Here is a 17,937-nt window from a genome sequence, read left to right on the forward strand (position 1 = left end):
ATTAAATTCACATACATAACACGATGCTATGAGGTCTATGGCTCCTGCAACCACAGCTCCCTTACTGCAAAACAAGCTTGTCCTTTCCCAGCTTTCAAACACCATGCCCAAACACATCTGGCTATTAGGTGCACAAGTTGGGCAGGGAAAGACAAGAGGCAAGTAGAAAGCTTTAAACTGCAAATAGAAAGCTTTAAACCTGCTTGCTTGGTTGACAGAACAGATGACATACGTGAGGTCTTCTGATAAGTGCTACATTTTTAATGATAAAACAGTAAGAATATTCAGATCTAGCATCAAATACATTGCTCTGCAGTCAAACCCACTGCTTTTAAAAAATCAGTATTGTAGTAAAATAGGAAAATAATACATGTTTGTTAAATAAGTAAGGACACTGGTATCCCTTTCAGAACATTGTTTACTATGATCATACATTCTAGGGCCTATGGTCTAAATCTATGGGCTACTCTTCTGCACATCCCTGTTCCCCAGAATATTCTCCTCTGACAGGCAGCTGAGGGCATTTTGCACTGGAACTGACAGTTGTGAACAAATCTTTTTGGTAAGGCCTGGTTCCTTTTTGGTAAGTGCCAGCACTCAGTGAAAATACTGTGATTATTTTTCTTTATAACCGTGAGATTCAAGTTTCCATTTTCTGCTTCTGTAACCTTATGCGAGTTATCATCATATGTACAAATTTTAAGGGTTTAATAGCTCTCAAAGATATGACATTCAGTAAAAAATGCAAACCACACCAAATACTTGAAAAACAAGCACGATTTTGCCAAATTCACTACTGCAAGATGATAATGTAAATAATTTAGCAGATTTCAACAGCAGCATTTAGGACTATCATTGACCTTATTCTCATTTACACTGTGTGAGAGCATTTAAAGAGGTAGAATACACAGTGCAGGATATAAGCCACATGATTAATACCTCTGAAGTAGAAAAACACTACAGTCAGAGCAGTCATAAGTTACTAATCTAAAAATCTCTCCTATTCTCAAGCAAGGTATCAGTCACTGTCAAAAATCTGATTCATCACCTGTCCAGTCCACTTATCTGCTCCCATTCTCCTTCATTTTTTTCCTCAATTTTCCACTTTAATGAAAAATTCATACGGATCTAGAACTCAGTCTGTTTAAAATGCATCTGATTACCACTATATTTCTAACTTCTATTCCCTACCTTAACTACAAGAAGCCTTATGAAAGCCGAAGATACATCAAATAATTTTGTAAAGAGCACTTCTAACTTACTTAAAAGCAATTTCCAGTTGACTCACTAGAGCTCATATCCACCTCTATGGTTACTGAAAAAAAAGCTCTCCTTTGCTCTTAATACATAGGAATTGTATGCCCTATGCCTAAAGCAATTGGATTCCTTCCCTCTTCATTAACTGCTTGCAATAAAACTTGCAGGAGAGCATAAACATTTGAGAATTGCCATATGAGAAAATAATGTTGGTAATTTACTATATCTTGCAATAGGTTTGTAGATATGGTTTTTCCTGACACCTATGCTCTAAAAAGTTTAGTCTGTATCCATTTACAGCATTACTCACGCAGACACATCCTAGAATTTTTAAAGAATATTTTTATAACTTTCATACCTGACCTGAAAATAAGTAAAAATTAGTATTTTCATAATATTTTATTTAAATGGCATTAAAGATGAAATGTATTCTTTTGTTTACCCTCCTATAAAGTACCAGCACTTGTTTTTTCAGACTTGCAACAAAAGATGTAGGAATTTAGAAATCAGACTAACTTTTCAGAACTGAGGATACTTTTAGCAAGTGATGAACTCCTACACTGCCTAACTAGCAAAAAAGCCAGAAAACTGATGCACTATATTGAAACACAAGTAACTATGTTGGTATCATTGTGAAGCTGCATAGACTACAGCTCTGCAATCAAACCCTGATGCATTTCTAATCAAGAGAAAAGCCTGCAAGTCAACAACAACAACAACAAAAAAGCCACCATTCTTATTTATCAAACTAGAATTATCTTGAAACAAAGAGCCAAGCCAATCGGAAAATGTAAATTGATTATTTAAGAGTCTATTGTGATTATTTCAGTTAATCACTCACAGACACTGAGCTACTCACACTCACCTGGATAAGCCTATTTAAGGCATTCACACTAAGCAAACAAAAAAAAACCAAATTGCCTTTTGATGTTGCTAAATATGATTCTGTACACATGAAGGTCCTTCAGTCAAAATACATACCCAAAGAAAAAACTTTTAAAGTGGTTCTTGATCCACATCTTCACTTTAAAAACCTGAGTATGTGGATTTTCATTAGATTGTCACAGTTAGAGCAAGATGCTTGAGCAAGATTATTTAAAATGCATTATATATCTTTAATAATTTGAATTAAAACCTTCATGGCAGAAATAACAGACCTTGCACCATAATCTTATTCCATTAATATGATTTCAGCTGGGTCTAGGCTAATGCACTAATAATTTCTGTGAAAATGGATTAAGACTATTCCTTTGTTCTTACTTATTGAACAAGCAGTACTAACATTCAGTATTTTAACTGAATTTAAAATGTTAGCTCAGATCTCATTTACTTTAGTCAATATATTCCAAGAAGGCTTAAAACCTTTCATGTCTTGTACTTAGCTGAATTGGTTTAGCTCCTTTCTAATGCATCAGACAATCTTAGAGGCCCTTTTACCTTGCTCAAAACAACGTATGAACTGTGTAGAAGTACAATTTCCCACAATTAAGTTGGCTTTCTTTTTATACTTACTGCTGAGACTTCAGACAAGTATCAGAGATAATTCCTTATTCTTATATTCATGCATTAAATCTACACAGCAACAATCACCTTTGAAACAATAGTTCTATGCATTCAAATATATTAGGCTCTTAAAGCGGAAAAGTTAAGAATAGGGTCTGAAAAAAAGAGGAAAAGTTCTTTTTCCCAAGTCTGATACTTGAAAAAAGCATCAAAACATAGCAAGATGATTCCCAGGTAATGGTCACAGGATGTAGCAACTTGAAGCTGAGCTAGGGGTAGCAGAACAGGAGAGGCACACAGTCTGAGTGCAGAGGTATTCAAGTTTTCCAGAGATTCTAGGGGCAAAGACTTGAGCAAAGTTTCTTGCAGCTGTAAATCTGTGAAATTACTGCATCTGAGCCCAAAAGCAAGGACCTGCTTACAAGGATACAAAAGGCAGAGAACAAGCCTTTTCCTATGTGGTATTATCTTGTCATGGAACTTGATTTAGATAAAATGGAAGAAGTGCTTTTAATCCAATAAAATCTGGATTTTTTTGCATCTTATAGAAGAGACCACTATGAATCAGAAAACCTCAAAAGATCCATCTTACAGCTAATCCAGTGTCCTGTTACGAGACCTGTAATTCGGATTAGGGTCAAAGTGTTTTAATGCATCTTGGCTTGCAAGCTGTGAAATGCAATAAACAGGGTTTGTAACTTTGTGAGCTATTTTAAATACACCTTCAGTTTTCAAATCACATATTATGGTTAAATGAACTCAGCTTGTACATTTCTACTTGATTTCTATTGTGCTAATTAGCCTCAGCAAGATTACAATAATGCAGCTATATCAATTCCAGTTCCTCATTAAACTATTTTCTTTTATAACTTTCTTTTCAAAAACCTTTCAAGTAATACATAATACAACATCATTGTACCCAATCAGAACTAAAGGACATTTATTTGTAATTCCTTCTTCATATATTTCCAGACAAGAATGAGCTGTTTCAGGCACGGTAACTGATTGAGCTCACAGAAAAAAAACAATCAAAGAAATGCTTTCCATCCCTATTCATGAAGGTATGCTTCTCAGTATTTTTGTTAATTATAACAGAAGTGCTCTTTTTGCTGAAAAATGCTTTTTACCTGAAACTCTATTCAATATCAAGACCCTACACCCTTAACCAGCAATCAGCTCTACCTTAGAACTTTCCAGGTGCTTGTATCTTACTCACCGGTTAGTCCAGCGTGAAATGTGCTGCCTGCTAGCACACATCAGGTGTGATCACAGTATGTTTGTTTCCAGCAGCTGCTGTTAGACATGCTGCCTTTGCAAAGAGTTGGCTTCTAGAGAATGGTCTCTGCAGGTGCTGACCCTCCAGTTCCTCAGGCCTGCAGCCTCTTTCCAGTGGCCAGCACAGCCTCTTACCCCACTTGTCTGGTACCTGAACTTGAAGTTTGCAGGTGTCACACAGGCACAGAGAGACAATGCACTCATGCTCAATAGTTGCAAATAGAACTTGGCAAGAATACAGAATAGCCTGCAGAGATCAAGTGAAGGCTCAGACAATCCTACTGCCCACCAACCTGCTCAACCATCAGCAGATATGTGACTGCTCTTTTTTATTCACTCCTCCCCTGCTTCCTCAAGCTTGCTACACCCCAATCCGCCTTGATTTTTGTATTCCCCCGGTTTGGTCTGTGTCACCTAAATATCCCATAATGAGTTGTGTACAATATTCTGTCCCATCCCCAAGCTCTTTTCTCTCTGCATCCTGCATCCTATACCCTATTATGCAGTCACCCGTTACTTGCCTGGTATTCCTGGGAAAGAATCTTTTTCCTTGACCCATCTCAGTACTTTCCTTTGATGTACTAGAAGCAGATCACTGGCTCTTTTTTTACTGATTAAATTACTCCACTTCACCCTCTGCTGTTGCTCATCTGATTCTTACAGTCTTTATGTTTTAGTCAGTCTTACAACATCACACTGAATAGTGTTTCATAGAAACAACCTCTGAGTTAGGACATTTTACTCAGAGTGATGGACTCATACTATGTGCTAGTATAATTTCTGTTATTATCACAAACAGAATCCTACAAACACTTTATGAAGTCTAAGCATACTATTTCTCTAGAGATGCATTTGAAAAAGCCTCTCAATTAGTTCCGCAAAAAATTCAACCCTCTCCGTGACAGCTAACAAGACTGAAATAGCCCCACAGGTTTATTTTTCTTACTTCTGAATCAGCTTGTTGCTTTCATGAACTACTAGAGAAGTTAGGAGAGAGCTGACGAGTACTTTATCATCCTCATGTACATGTACATAATTGTGTTTCACAAATGCAGAACTTAGTGAGAGGGAGAAATATTTAATAAATACTTATGCATCATTAGCTACATGAATTTCTTCTGGCAGTCAGGGTATTTTTCCTCAATTCTGCTCTCATTTCAAAGTTAATCACTTTGAAACAATTACTTTAAAAGCTAAGTAATTTTAACTGATCATATACAATACCAAAATGGATTTCTCTTTACTTGGGCAAGCACCATTTTCTTTGTCTTCATTCTCCATACCATCATAATCTTTAACATGAACTATCAATAAGCACTGCAGCTTCCAGCTCAACTGGAAATAAGTCAAGCTTTTTCCTGCTTCTAATTCTCCTTTTTAAATAAATGTGAACCTATATGACATTTCTGTATATTCTGAAATGGCACATTTAAATCATCCTTACAAAATGTAAAAGCCTTTTACAGCTTTGATCTTCACAGCTTCAAAGATGCCCAAGTTTTCAAACTGGCCCTTCAGAGTGATATTACAAGGCCTCTGATTTGTTTGCTCCATCATCCATTTCTACATTTATGCTAAGATTCAGCCCAACCTGTTTCATTTAAACAAAAATAATCCACTTCTGAACCAAAGAAAAAAATACACTGATATCTACCTACAGTGTAAACTGAGGATGAAATAGGTAAGTCAAAAAATCTGTGTTTTCTCTTGAACAGAAGTCACCCGTGTTACTACTCTGTGTAATATACACTTTCTGCCTAGCACACAAGCCTGCAGTACCTTACTCTGACATGAAGTACAATATTCTCACGTTGAGAGACAATACTTGCTGAGCAGAGAGGCAGGACAGATTTATTTTACAACAGTACAGTGGCATGACTGGGGATAACCTCAGAACTGCCCCATTTTCTTCTAACTTCAGGTACCAATTTCATGAAAGAAAAATTTCAAGTAAAACAGAACAAAGCTCATCCAGTTCCAATTCTTTTTCTGACAGAGCCAAGAGGCAATTCACTGCAGACGGGTTAACATTTCTGACTGATACATATAAGCAATTTAGCATTAAAGAGCTGCCAGTTATTTGAACAATCAGGCAACTGGTAACTTTTCATCCGACAAAATTATCTAGTGTGAGAAACTTGTCAACTTCCTTCAAATTGTGTTGAAAGACCCTGCTTCTACCTCTACCACAGCTACAGTGCTATTTACCAACTACCTTTGAGTTAACTTGGTGAAGATATAATTATGCAACACTATGAATGCCAGAGTCATAAAAGGTTCCACACAACCCTTCCAGCGCCAAAAGCAACTATCAAAATGTGATCTTTTTAGCAAAAAAGGCACACAATCAATACCTAGGATAACTACAAATTTAAGCTGGAAGACACACAAAGTTGTTGCATGGCACTGGAACATTGCTGAAACATCTTATGGCATCTTAGCATCATCATCATCCATTTAAAACTTAAGTTCATGTTGGAGATTTTATATTGCCAGATTGCCAGTGACATCTAAAATAATTTTTTATGAAAAACATGCCAGTGTCTTTACTCTTTAGTGAGATTTGCACTTCTGACAGAATTTCCCACTACGCCGTTGACCTATCTTGATGGTCACACACTGGAGTGAGATTAAGCACGTTCTAGCTTAAGCATGGTGAAATGAAACAGAACACACAAAAGCACTTGATGGCCTTAACCATGCTCCAGTACTTGCATTATTTTAGGAAAACAAAGGAAGGCTATTATTCAAAACAAGTTACGATTATTATTTTGAGCAACATAATTTAAAGTCTTTTCCCACTTATCAGCTTCATCTTATCTAATCCTTATCCTTCTTTACATTCAGTTCCATGTATCAGTACCACTTAGCTAAGTGCATCCATTTTGTTCCTGCACATTTGACTGACTGTACACAATCTCCTAACAGTACTGTAATTTTCATATAACTTTTTACATGAGATTGTATATTTGCAGTTTTAATCACGCATGGTCCTATGGTCTCAAATGTCTCAGAACTTCTTTTTCCTAAAGACAGCACCCACCCATAAGTAAGGCTGATTTAGTACACGCTTGTTTAAATGTGTCCATTTAATTTTGTTCAATATACAAATAAGCAGATGTAATGTTGTCTTAATTGTCTCAAAGACACCAGGAAAAATGATGAAGCTTATCACAAGCTGAAAATGCCATCTGTTAATAAGTATTAACAACTGAAACCCAAGGCAGTATTATGTTTTGAACCGGCATGGATCAAAAGTGTAACAGAGGATCAATTAAAACTAAGCAAACTTAAACCAGCTTTCTGGTAAAAACAGTTTGGCAAGTTAAACAAAAACAATTTAACCAAATTTTTCAAGGTTTTCTCTTTTTTTTTTTAATTGTTTTCAGATTCTTCTTGCATAGAATTTTTTAAAATTGCATTAAAATACTGTTCTGCTGCAAGACCAGAGTAGAGAGGATCAAGCTGATACAGTAAACACACACATGGCTGAAGAAAAAAAAGTGATATCCTTCCTGAACGCTGACTCCTTTTCCAACATTTGAAAGATAAAAACTTCCTTTTTTTTCCTGACAAAAAAGGGGTTTCTTTCATTGCTTCTACCTGCAATATCTGTTTCTTAATTTCTTTGTCTACAACTGCAAATACGTAATAAGAGCCATGGCAGATTAATTCCATTAAGTAAGACTATTTTTCATGGCAATCCTCAAACAGAAGAAGTCCTTTGTTACTTGCAAAAGAAATGAATAGCACCGTTTTGGGAAGAATCTAATTTGATTTGCTTTCCTCCAGATTAGCATTCAAAACAACCAAAGAACCCAAAATAATCTGATCTCTTCTGGACGACTGAGAAGGTATGATTAGAAATGTAAAACCAGGCTGGGAGAGGTCCATAGACTGTAAAATGCAGACTGAGAAGCCTTAAACTCTTCACCCATTGTGGGGGCAGGAGGCAGGGAAACAGGTTGCCCTGTGTCTTATCACATATCCTAAATCCTGAGCTTTAATTCTTATCTGCTTAGTCTGAATTTATGAAAACAAGGACTAAGAGCATAAATAAGACAATGTATTCAATCAGAGAACAAAATAGGTTTCAATTTTTCTGTTCCCATGATATACATGATTTTTTGATTACAATTTAAAGTAATATTTCATTTTATATAACAATCAGAAAGAAAAGACATTTTAAAAATAAATCACTCAGGCAAATAATGCTAAGTTGTCTAGGGAAATGTTATTATCAACTGTTCAAGTGATTTAGCAAATTATCAACAATACAGTCTATCAAAACAAAAAACAGACTATTTGTAATGGGATTCTGTACTTACATGATCATTCAGGTCAATATTTGTGAATCCATTTATTCTTACAACTTAAAAGTAAACACTTAAAGAGATCACTTTCACCTAACTGGTGTTTAGGTGGACACTAACTGTTCTGCAGGCTTTCATTTCTTCCATGCATTCTTACAGCGCTACTCAGTTCTAGAGAAGTGAAGAACACTACAGCACTATTTGCTCCAACTCATTTCTCCTTGTACAAAATTATTAGGATGATAACTTATAATATTTTTATAAGAAAATTACATCCCAGAGAAATAAGAGAGTAATAGTTTCTTTTGCTTCAATAGTCCAAGGAAGTTGATTTTTGTGGGAGTTGTGGGCTGTCTTAGGAGGAAAACAAATACACCATCCTAACAAGCTATGTTAAGCTCTTCCTATTTGGTTATTGAGTATTTGACATTGCTTTTCCTATACGAAAGGGAAAAGCCACTAGTGTGACCTGCCCTCACTTTTGAGGGGCTCTCCAGTACATTTTAAAGGCAAATAAACCAATGTCTGTAATAAAGGCCATCTGGTGCTGCCTGGTACCAGCTGACTGAGAGGCAGCAGCTCACTGTTACTGCCAAGTTTAATCTGCCAATTTAGTCTTCATTTGGGGAAGAAAAACAGCATTTGATATACTACCATTGAAAAATAACCTCCAACTGACCCATTCCTGTCACTTGAAATAACTTTATACAAAAACAAGAGCCAGTTTCAAATTCAAAATGCAATACAATAAAACAAACTAACTCACAGTGTCATTTTGAACTTCAGTTAATCAAGTGTAAGTGCTGCAGTCCTTCAGAAGCATTAATCATCCAGGTATGTTCAGGAGAATGAAAAAATCTTTAACTTTGGGTGTTGATATTAATAAAAAATCTTTGAGTGTTGAGTTTGCAAATGTACAAGTACTTAGTGAGAAAAAAAAAGTAGTTTATAGTTCTTTATACCCTAACCATTTAACTTTACTGTCCCAGTACAACACAATCTTGTCCTAAAGGGGTTTACTTCCATACCTTAGATGGTCCCCAACACACAGTATTTTACAGAGAAAACATCACAATATTTTCATGACAGTACTCAACTCCTGTGAAAGCTCTAAACTTAACAGGAGAGAAAGCTACACAGCGCTGAACCCAAACACTTCCAAAGCATTCAGTGTCATGGACTTAGCCGAACTTTCTAATTCTGGATATTAGAAATACTTAACACGTTTTCCATGGACAGCTTTCCAAGTAACTTCTGGCTTAATTCTGGGTTGCTACCATTGTTGCACACCACATTTTCTTTATTTAAAAATTAGACTTCATAAAAAGTTGAACCCTACAAAAATCTGAACATATAGGCACACCAATTTTCTTTTTCTTTACTCTGGGAGCACTCCAGAGCCTTACAGCATCTTAGCTAGTGATGCCTTTTTTATTTTAATTTGTAGTGAATTTGACATAAATAGATATGTCTTGGAAAACTACAGTTCTGGTCACTCTGAAATTCAAGAAGTCATTCATACAGCTCACTCCAGCTTCTCTAAGTAGCGCAAAGCAAACGCCTTTACTAAATGAAATATTCCTTATATTCTTTGATGGCTTGTGAACAATATTCCTCAGTTTACTCTGCTGCTGTTTTTATCCTTGGGGCACACAGTCTCCCCACCTCACACACTGGCCCAGCACACCTCTGATCGCTCAGCCCGAATGACCTAAATGCACCTCATCTCCCCCTTCTCTGTGCTTCCTTTCAGTGGAACCTCATCTCCCCCTTCTCTGTGCTTCCTTTCAGTGGAACCACATCTCCCACTCCTCTGTGCCTTCTTTCAGTGGAACCTCATCTCCCACTTTTCTGTGCTTCCTTTCAGTGGAACCTCATCTCCCACTTTTCTGTGCTTCCCTTCAATGGAAAATGGGTAAAAGGCAGATGGAGTGCACACTGAGCCTGCTCCAACCTGCTGCTGGAAGAATAGCATGGAGCTTACCTAAAGTGCTCCTTTGTGCTCCAAGAAGAAACTTTACCTAAACTATCTACACAGCTTAAATTTTGTTTCAGAAAAATCGTACGAGGCTTTGAGAGCTCTCTCATGCACAAGCACAATACTTTTGCTATGTATTCTTTTTTAAATCACCAAAGAATTCAAAACTGAACACATCCAATTACTCAGGGATGAACTAAAGTTCTACTCATGCTAGAAATAAAAAAGGAGTTCAGAGGTTTACTCTGTTCCTGAACAGAGAACTTGTTCAGACAACTTAAGCAGAAAAGAAAGGGAAAAAAAAAAGAAAAAGAAAATCATGGCTGATTTATGAAATGTCACTACCTTCAGCTGTGCAGAAGAGCAATTAATAAGCAGGGAAAGCTCTTCAGCAGTTGATGAAAGGGCAGGCAGGATGATGAAGTTTAGAATTGGCTAGTGAAAGTCTAGCTGTTTTTTCCTGCCTACAAATTAAAGGTTTTCCTCTGTAACTACCAACAAAATATGTAAGATTGGTGGCCAAACTACAGACTTTCTTCCCCTCCCCACTAAGAAACTGCACTCTTGCAACATAAGACTTACTTTTTTAGTCAATTTAAAATCTCTTAATCTTAACTGTCTCTACAGAACATGTAAAACTTGCTTTCACTACATGGAAGTCTGTCTTATGCTATTATCCTGCTGTTGGCCCATAGGAAACATTAAGAAGCACTCAATGAGCTCAGTTCAATTATTTATTCCTGCAATTCAACACATTTTAATATTGCTAAAATTTGCACTTCTGTTGTTTGCAAACAAGCTGGGCTTTGAGTGAACATTCAGCTTTAAATAACCTGGCCCCAGTTTTCATGTCATGAAAAATTACATAATAACTGTTACAGCAGTTTTCTTGCAGTATTTTCCCTGTTTATTCAAAGTAACTGTAAGGATAAGGTTTTTTTAGGCAGAAGCACTAAGGAAACGAGATCTGCAGTTATGGAAAGAGCATAGAGAGAGAGGGAGGAAAGACCCTGGGTAACTTATGCAAGTTTCTTAACTTTCTTCAGTTAGACTGAAAAAATCCTTACAGCTGCCAGTAGCCTGGCAATGTCATGTGTTTTATTAAGAGTTTTGCAGATTTGATGTGGAATATCTTATTGTTGGCTGCTTGTAATAAAATGCTAATCACGGGACTAGACTCAATCACTAGCTGACATAGTAAGATCTTGTTATGTTAAATCTCAGCAGTAATCTCAGTAATCTCAGCAAAGTGAACAGCCCACAAAAACAGAGTCAAGCAAGTATCCTCGCTACTCACTATTCTGCAGTGGATCTCTCTGATCTTGAGGAAATTCTACTGTGTCTGAATTCTCCAATGTGAGAGACAAAAAAAAATATTTCCCCAGAAACCAACATCAAGCACATGATGATTCTTTACTGAAAAGCAGTTTCAGTAAGAAAACTCACTATTATTAAATAAGTTAAAAGATTGTGGTCTTTGTTTATCAAAGCATGATAATCAACAAAGTATCTTTTATGCCATAATTGCCTGACACAGTAATGTAATATTAGGATCACAAGCTTACTACATCTATGCTAGAATCTTTCAGTAATATTTGAAAATGCAAAAGAAATCATGCTAGACATTTAGCTTGCTAAAGACTAAGGATCTAGTTAGTGACAAGAGAAAGAACTTAAATGGATGTAGGAGCAAATTAACTCTATGAAGCAGAGATAAGAACATGAGAATTGAATGTGAACATTTTAAATTTTTAGGATGTATATTCTTGAGTTAAGAAATTTAATCTCAACAAAAGATAAAATCAAAGTCATTAGGAACTGAAGGCTTATAGGAGTACATGACACTTAATAATAGATCTGAAGTTTTCTCTAGTAAAAAGATGAATTCTTTTTACCAGTTTAACACCTCTAATGTTTTCCATCTTTATTGATTCTTCTATAGGATAGTTAAAACACTGCTTGAATTACCTTAATCTAAAAGAAGTCTCAAAATTGCGACAGAACTGCAAGTTGCTCGCTCACATATTTTTAATTAACTTCCCAAGCCTGGAACAACTAGACTGGATATCAACCATGCCTGTACTAAAGGCAACCTGTGACTTTCAGTATGAAGTGTGCAGACTTCTCATATTGTTTCCTCCTCCAGGAACTGTGAAAAGTAACCATCTACTGCTTGATGTGTTTGCTGAAAACATGATAAATACTATGGTCAAGATGCCTGCACTCCCCTGCTGATCCAGGAGGCAATATTTAAAACATCCTACAGCCAGTTCTCTACCTGGATGTGAAGTGCATCATTATTACTGAGATACTAATGTTTATCAGCTTCCTAAAGCAGAAACACACTGCAAAAGCAGTAATGTATTATTCCATGTATGAAAAGAAAATCTTTGTTTTCTACCTCACCAACACTGTCCAGCAGAAATAAACACATGCTACAGCTCTCCTTCATTTGGGTTACAGAAAGCAACTAGGCTTTTAAGATATATAAAATTTACAGTGTGAAAGCAGCTTATTTTGAATGAATGATCCTTTAAAAGCTCAAGCTTGAAGAATGTCTTAAATTGAAAAGATGACACAGAGATGAGTTCCATTTGAGCAGTCAATGCTGACACATTAATAATGAAATAAAATATGCTGCAGTGCTTCAAACATTTTGCAGCTGTTACAACAGCACGATTATCTAATACAGATATATTTACCAAATTCCACATTTTGTAGTACAAGCCTTTAAAATCAAAATACTTCTTTTTATTTGTCTAATCATTAACTGATAATCTAATGACTTTTCAAATGTAAATCTAATCAGTGGCATTAGAATTGTTTTTTTATTTCAAGTGGTAGGATAATCCCTCAGCTGAAACTATGCTCTGTTGTCACTTCCCCTCACATAACCAAATATTTCCAGCCACATAATAAAGTTCACGCATCCTTACAAAGTGAGACCCTCTCTCCCAGTCCAAAAGTAGATTTTGGGGCTCTAGAAAGATAATGTTTCCAAACCACAGCAATGTTTTTAGCCTTTATAACTAAAGTATATTATTATAAGGACCAAAATAAAACATTTAACTTGGCTGGACACCCCCATAAAGCTTCAGTAATCAACAATTCTAATATTTTTATTCCCATCCATAAATTTTCTTTAACCTTGTACCATATCAATAACAACAGCTCAGTGAAGCAGCAGGAATTGTCATAAGAAAACCTGCTTCTGCACTAACTCATTCTTGCTTTCTAATTTAAGAAAAATGATATTCCTATTGGGGAGGGGCTTTTTTTTTCCTCTCCAAGTATGTATATTTTTTTTTGTATCTTGTTTTATTACGTAAAATGAAAAAATACTCTATTTGAAAACTGAATTAAAAATACATCTGCAATCATAGTCTGTGAACACACAACATTTTTCATAATTGTAACACAGCAATATGGGGGAATAAACTGACAGATGGAGACTCCAATGCATTCTTCAGACTACACTACAGACCTCAACATATTAATGGATTCACAAGATCAGAAAGACAATATTTCTATTAAAAGAGATTAATATATTTAATACTAAAATTACTCATTTAATTTTTGTTTAATATTAACTCTGCAGAACTGCACATGAAATTTTAATTGTACCTGCACTGCTGCTCATTATGCTTTACCATGGCTGTGGAAAGAAGCACCTTAAGTTGTTTGCTCATCATGTTTTGTTGACATGATCTTAGTGGGAAATTTTTAAGTTACTTAAAATTACTAATTAAATTCTACAGATTTTACATTTGTGTTTAAAATATATTAATTTATCAAAGACAGTATTAGATGATAATACAGGACTCAATAAAACTGACAATTTTCTGTGCAAGAATAGCAGTGGTCCATGACCCTGAGGTTTTAGCTCAGCTGGTCAGAGCATGGTGCCACCAACACCAAGGTTGGGGGGTCAATCCCCATACAGGCTGTACATTTAGTCGCTGGACTTGATGGTCCTTATGGGTCCCTCCTAACTCAGGACTATCCTGTGATCTTAAAAAACTTCATTAGATTTATGGTCTGAGCCTAAGCTTTAACAAAGCTTAACCCATTTCCCTCTTCTTCTGAACACATTCCTCATCACATGGCCAACCAACCTTTGTATGCAAGCAACAGCACAAGCAAAAAATTCATGTGGATTAACCAGATCACAACTCATATACACATACACATTAATTTTTTCCCCAAATCTCTGAACATATCTAATACTATGTGCCATTTTCAATTAAGTGGGAAAAAAAAGACACTCTTCTTACCTTTTCAGCTGTTAACTGTTTTGATGGTTTTTCTGATTCTTTCTCTCTCTTTTTCTCTTCTTTCTTTTTTTCTTTTTCCTTCTGCAAAAAGAAAAAGCATTTTGCTACCACCCAATTTGCAAACATATTGAATGTCTATAGTCACACAGACTATAAACAGTGATCTTCAGTTACTCCCTTTTAAATCATAGTTTATGCTTTTATCTGGTCTCCTTCCAGAAGTGACTAATTTTGCTCAACTACTAATATTAAAAATATTGTAACTTTTAGATTAAATTCAAGAAATTCACTTTTTTACCTGCTCATCTGCTTTTCTGCTTAATAAGCAGAAGGAAAAAAGAACCAATACTGATTCTCCTAAGCTAAGCAGAGCTGAAGAGGAAAAATAATCTGCAAGTATAAGTATCTCTGTTAATTCTGATAGCCTCTGTCATTGAGGGTGGATGTCAGCTGCTTTGACCAAAGATCTAGATTAAGGTAAATTGCATTCTACTTTCTGCAAAAAGGTACTAATTTTTAAAAGCCAATCTAGTAGTCCTAAAAAATACTCCCGAATGTCAAAAAGTTGCCTTGGGCCATATGACAGGCCAGCTGAGTCATGAGACATTATGTTGTTCCAGAAAGTGAAAATATAAAGATCCCTTTACTTTGAATGCATCATAATAACATTACAGATACTTCTTCACTTCAATTTTTGATGAATGAATATGCCAAAATTACTGACCCATCTGACTGAAGCAAAGCATAAAATATGCCTTAAGGAATAACATGAAGAAGATTCAGACTTGCTAGGTTAGCAATTGCTTTGACAAGTGTTAGTCTGCCTGCATTTACCTGGTACACCTACAGAGTAGTACTGGTGAGTATATTTCAACACTAAATGGATGAAACTGTAGCTCCTAAATGTTCTTTTGGCCATTAGACTTACACCCGTTTGTTCAAAGCTTCAAAACAGCCTTGTTTCAGGAAAAGCTACTGTTTACAAGTTTCCCAATATTAGGCAGAAGGTTGACAGGCTAGATCTGTCCATGCAGCTCCAGTATTAAAAAGAAAACAGTTAATAGTTTGTGTCAGTAAGGAATATTTTTTCTTTTTTTTTTTTTTTTTTTAACATCCAGTACATACAATTTAAACATTTTTATAGCATGCTATTCACTTAATATAGTTCTAACACTCAGATGAAGGTTTTGGATTTTTGTTGTTTTGGGGGTTTTGTTTGTTTGTGGTTTTGTTTGTTTGAAGTTATTTTTTGGAGGTGACTGGACACAGAGGGATCCAAGTAACACATTCTTCAAAACTTCCAGTAATCCATTTTCAAACCTTTCACCATATTTACCAGATTGATTTGGGCTACTCAAGTCCCAACTAACCCATGTGAATTATTTCACCAGGCATTAACATGAACACTCAGTTCCTGGCAAATCAGACTATCACACCAAGCACCTGCACACAAGCAACAGAAAGCAATGACCACAGTCATGAAACCCCAGTAAGGAAATTTGAGACATCTGTTTTGATGAAAAGAAACAGAGACCAACTTAGTTTTCACTGAGTAAAAGAACACAAAAGTGAACACAGTGGTCCAAACGAGAGGCCTTGCCAATGCTGTTTCTCACCTGTGATAATGCAAGGTGTTCAAGAAATGTCTGTATGACTGGGACAAGTACAGAGCAGTATTTTATTTTGAGGTCACATAACAACCTGAGGCTTGCAGTCTTACTGAACTAGGATTACAAATGCATAGCCATGCCTTTCAATGAAGCTCAGCCTTTCTTCCACTACTGTTTCACTGACCCTAGTACCAACCAGCATTCTGGTATACACACAAATTACACTGCCACAGCAACAACTTTTTGAAGTCTTCCCTTTTCTGTTCCCACATCCCGCTCCAACCTTCTCAAGCTGAATAATTTAAATAAACGTAATCTCTTGAAGACAACTGCATCAAAGGAAGTGTGACCAGCAGGTCAAAGGGACATGATTCTCCTCCTCTGCTCTGCTCTCACAGACCCTTCCTCTGCAGCTGGGACCCCCAACATCAGAAGGACATGGACCCACTGCAGCCCAAAGAAGGGCCACAGAAATGACTGGGGGCTGGAGCACCTCTCTCTGAAGTATAGTAGTGCCTCAAGGGAGCTTCAGGAACAATGGGTAAGGACTCCAGCAGGACAGTGACAGGAGAAGGGGGAATGGCTTTAAACTGAAAGAGAGCAGATTTAGATTACACACAAGGAAGAAATTTTTTACTGTGAGGATGGTGAGGGACTGGAAGAGATTGCCCAGGGAGGCTGTGGATCCCCTATCCCTGGAAGTGTTCAAGGCCAGGTTGGATGGGGTTTTGAGCAACCTGTTCATAGCAGGGGGCTGGAACTTGATGATCTTTAAGGGCCCTTCCAACTCAAACCATTCTATGACTCTACAATTCTATGATTTGATTCCTCTCCTCCCAGGAAAGGTTGTTTGAAGCGTCATACAAGTACTCTTACCTTTCAATCACAGTACCTTAAATTTCCTTAAATATATTTAAGGGAAAGCAGAGGTAAAGTTTTTGCAATTTTTCAGTATGTTCTGATTTCCAGTTTGACTTCAATGTACTTTTAAAGTATGTTTTGTCAAAGAAACCTCACTTCTGGAGTAAAAAGTATCTGGAAACATTTCTTTTTCAAGGACTCAAGAAGAAGGAGGGTTTGCAGCTAGTATCATATGGCAAACACTCTGTAAATGTGACCAAATATAAATATATGCTTCTTGTTGCCCTTAACAAATCTCTAAAAACTTAATAGTGAATATATTAAGACTTAAAATAAACTGTTCTCCTGTGCTTCTTCCTTCACACCTTACAGAGTCTACAGAAAGAGTCTTGATTCTCAGCAACTTTATCTTCATTCATTTAATTTTTACTGTGGACTTGAAAAGCCACAAGTCCTTCATCTTCACACTTCCTGATTTCAATATTCAAGCTTTCTGCCTCAGCTCCATTAGATAAAAATGAATTCAGACTAAATAAAAACATTTCTCAGATGTTGCATTCATGCCAGAGCTTCAACTCAAGTGCTTCATTACTTGCAAAAGTAGTCAAAAAGCACTATGAAGATAATAAAATTAAATTGACTTTATACTGGTCTTAAATTGTAAGCAAAGATTATTAATTTTTTTCCAAGTTTCATTTCTAATAACATGGCATTCTAGTTACACAGAAGAACTTTCAAGTGTGAACGCACCAAGAGAGGTAGATAAGAAAGTAAAGGCAAGCTTCATTCCTAGTGCCTGCTGCTACTCCTGGTACAACTTAAAACACATGACAAATTGAACAAGGCTTGTGATCTTAGTCCATGAC

At 36.2% G+C, this 17,937-nt stretch overlaps 1 protein-coding gene across 4 annotated transcripts in view; it reads right to left on the reverse strand.

Moving 5' to 3' along the window:
- SMAP1 (small ArfGAP 1) overlaps positions 1-17,937 on the reverse strand; it is a 91,408-nt gene that overhangs the window by 29,517 nt on the left and 43,954 nt on the right. For all 4 annotated transcript variants that reach the window (XM_074538447.1, XM_074538446.1, XM_074538445.1 and 1 more), the window contains one exon: positions 14,601-14,681. In XM_074538447.1, coding sequence (XP_074394548.1) covers positions 14,601-14,681 — 81 coding nt within the window. The remainder of the gene's footprint in view (positions 1-14,600; positions 14,682-17,937) is intronic.

The sequence above is a fragment of the Zonotrichia albicollis genome, chromosome 3 (assembly GCF_047830755.1).
Source record: "Zonotrichia albicollis isolate bZonAlb1 chromosome 3, bZonAlb1.hap1, whole genome shotgun sequence".
NCBI classification, from domain to species: Eukaryota; Metazoa; Chordata; class Aves; order Passeriformes; family Passerellidae; genus Zonotrichia; species Zonotrichia albicollis.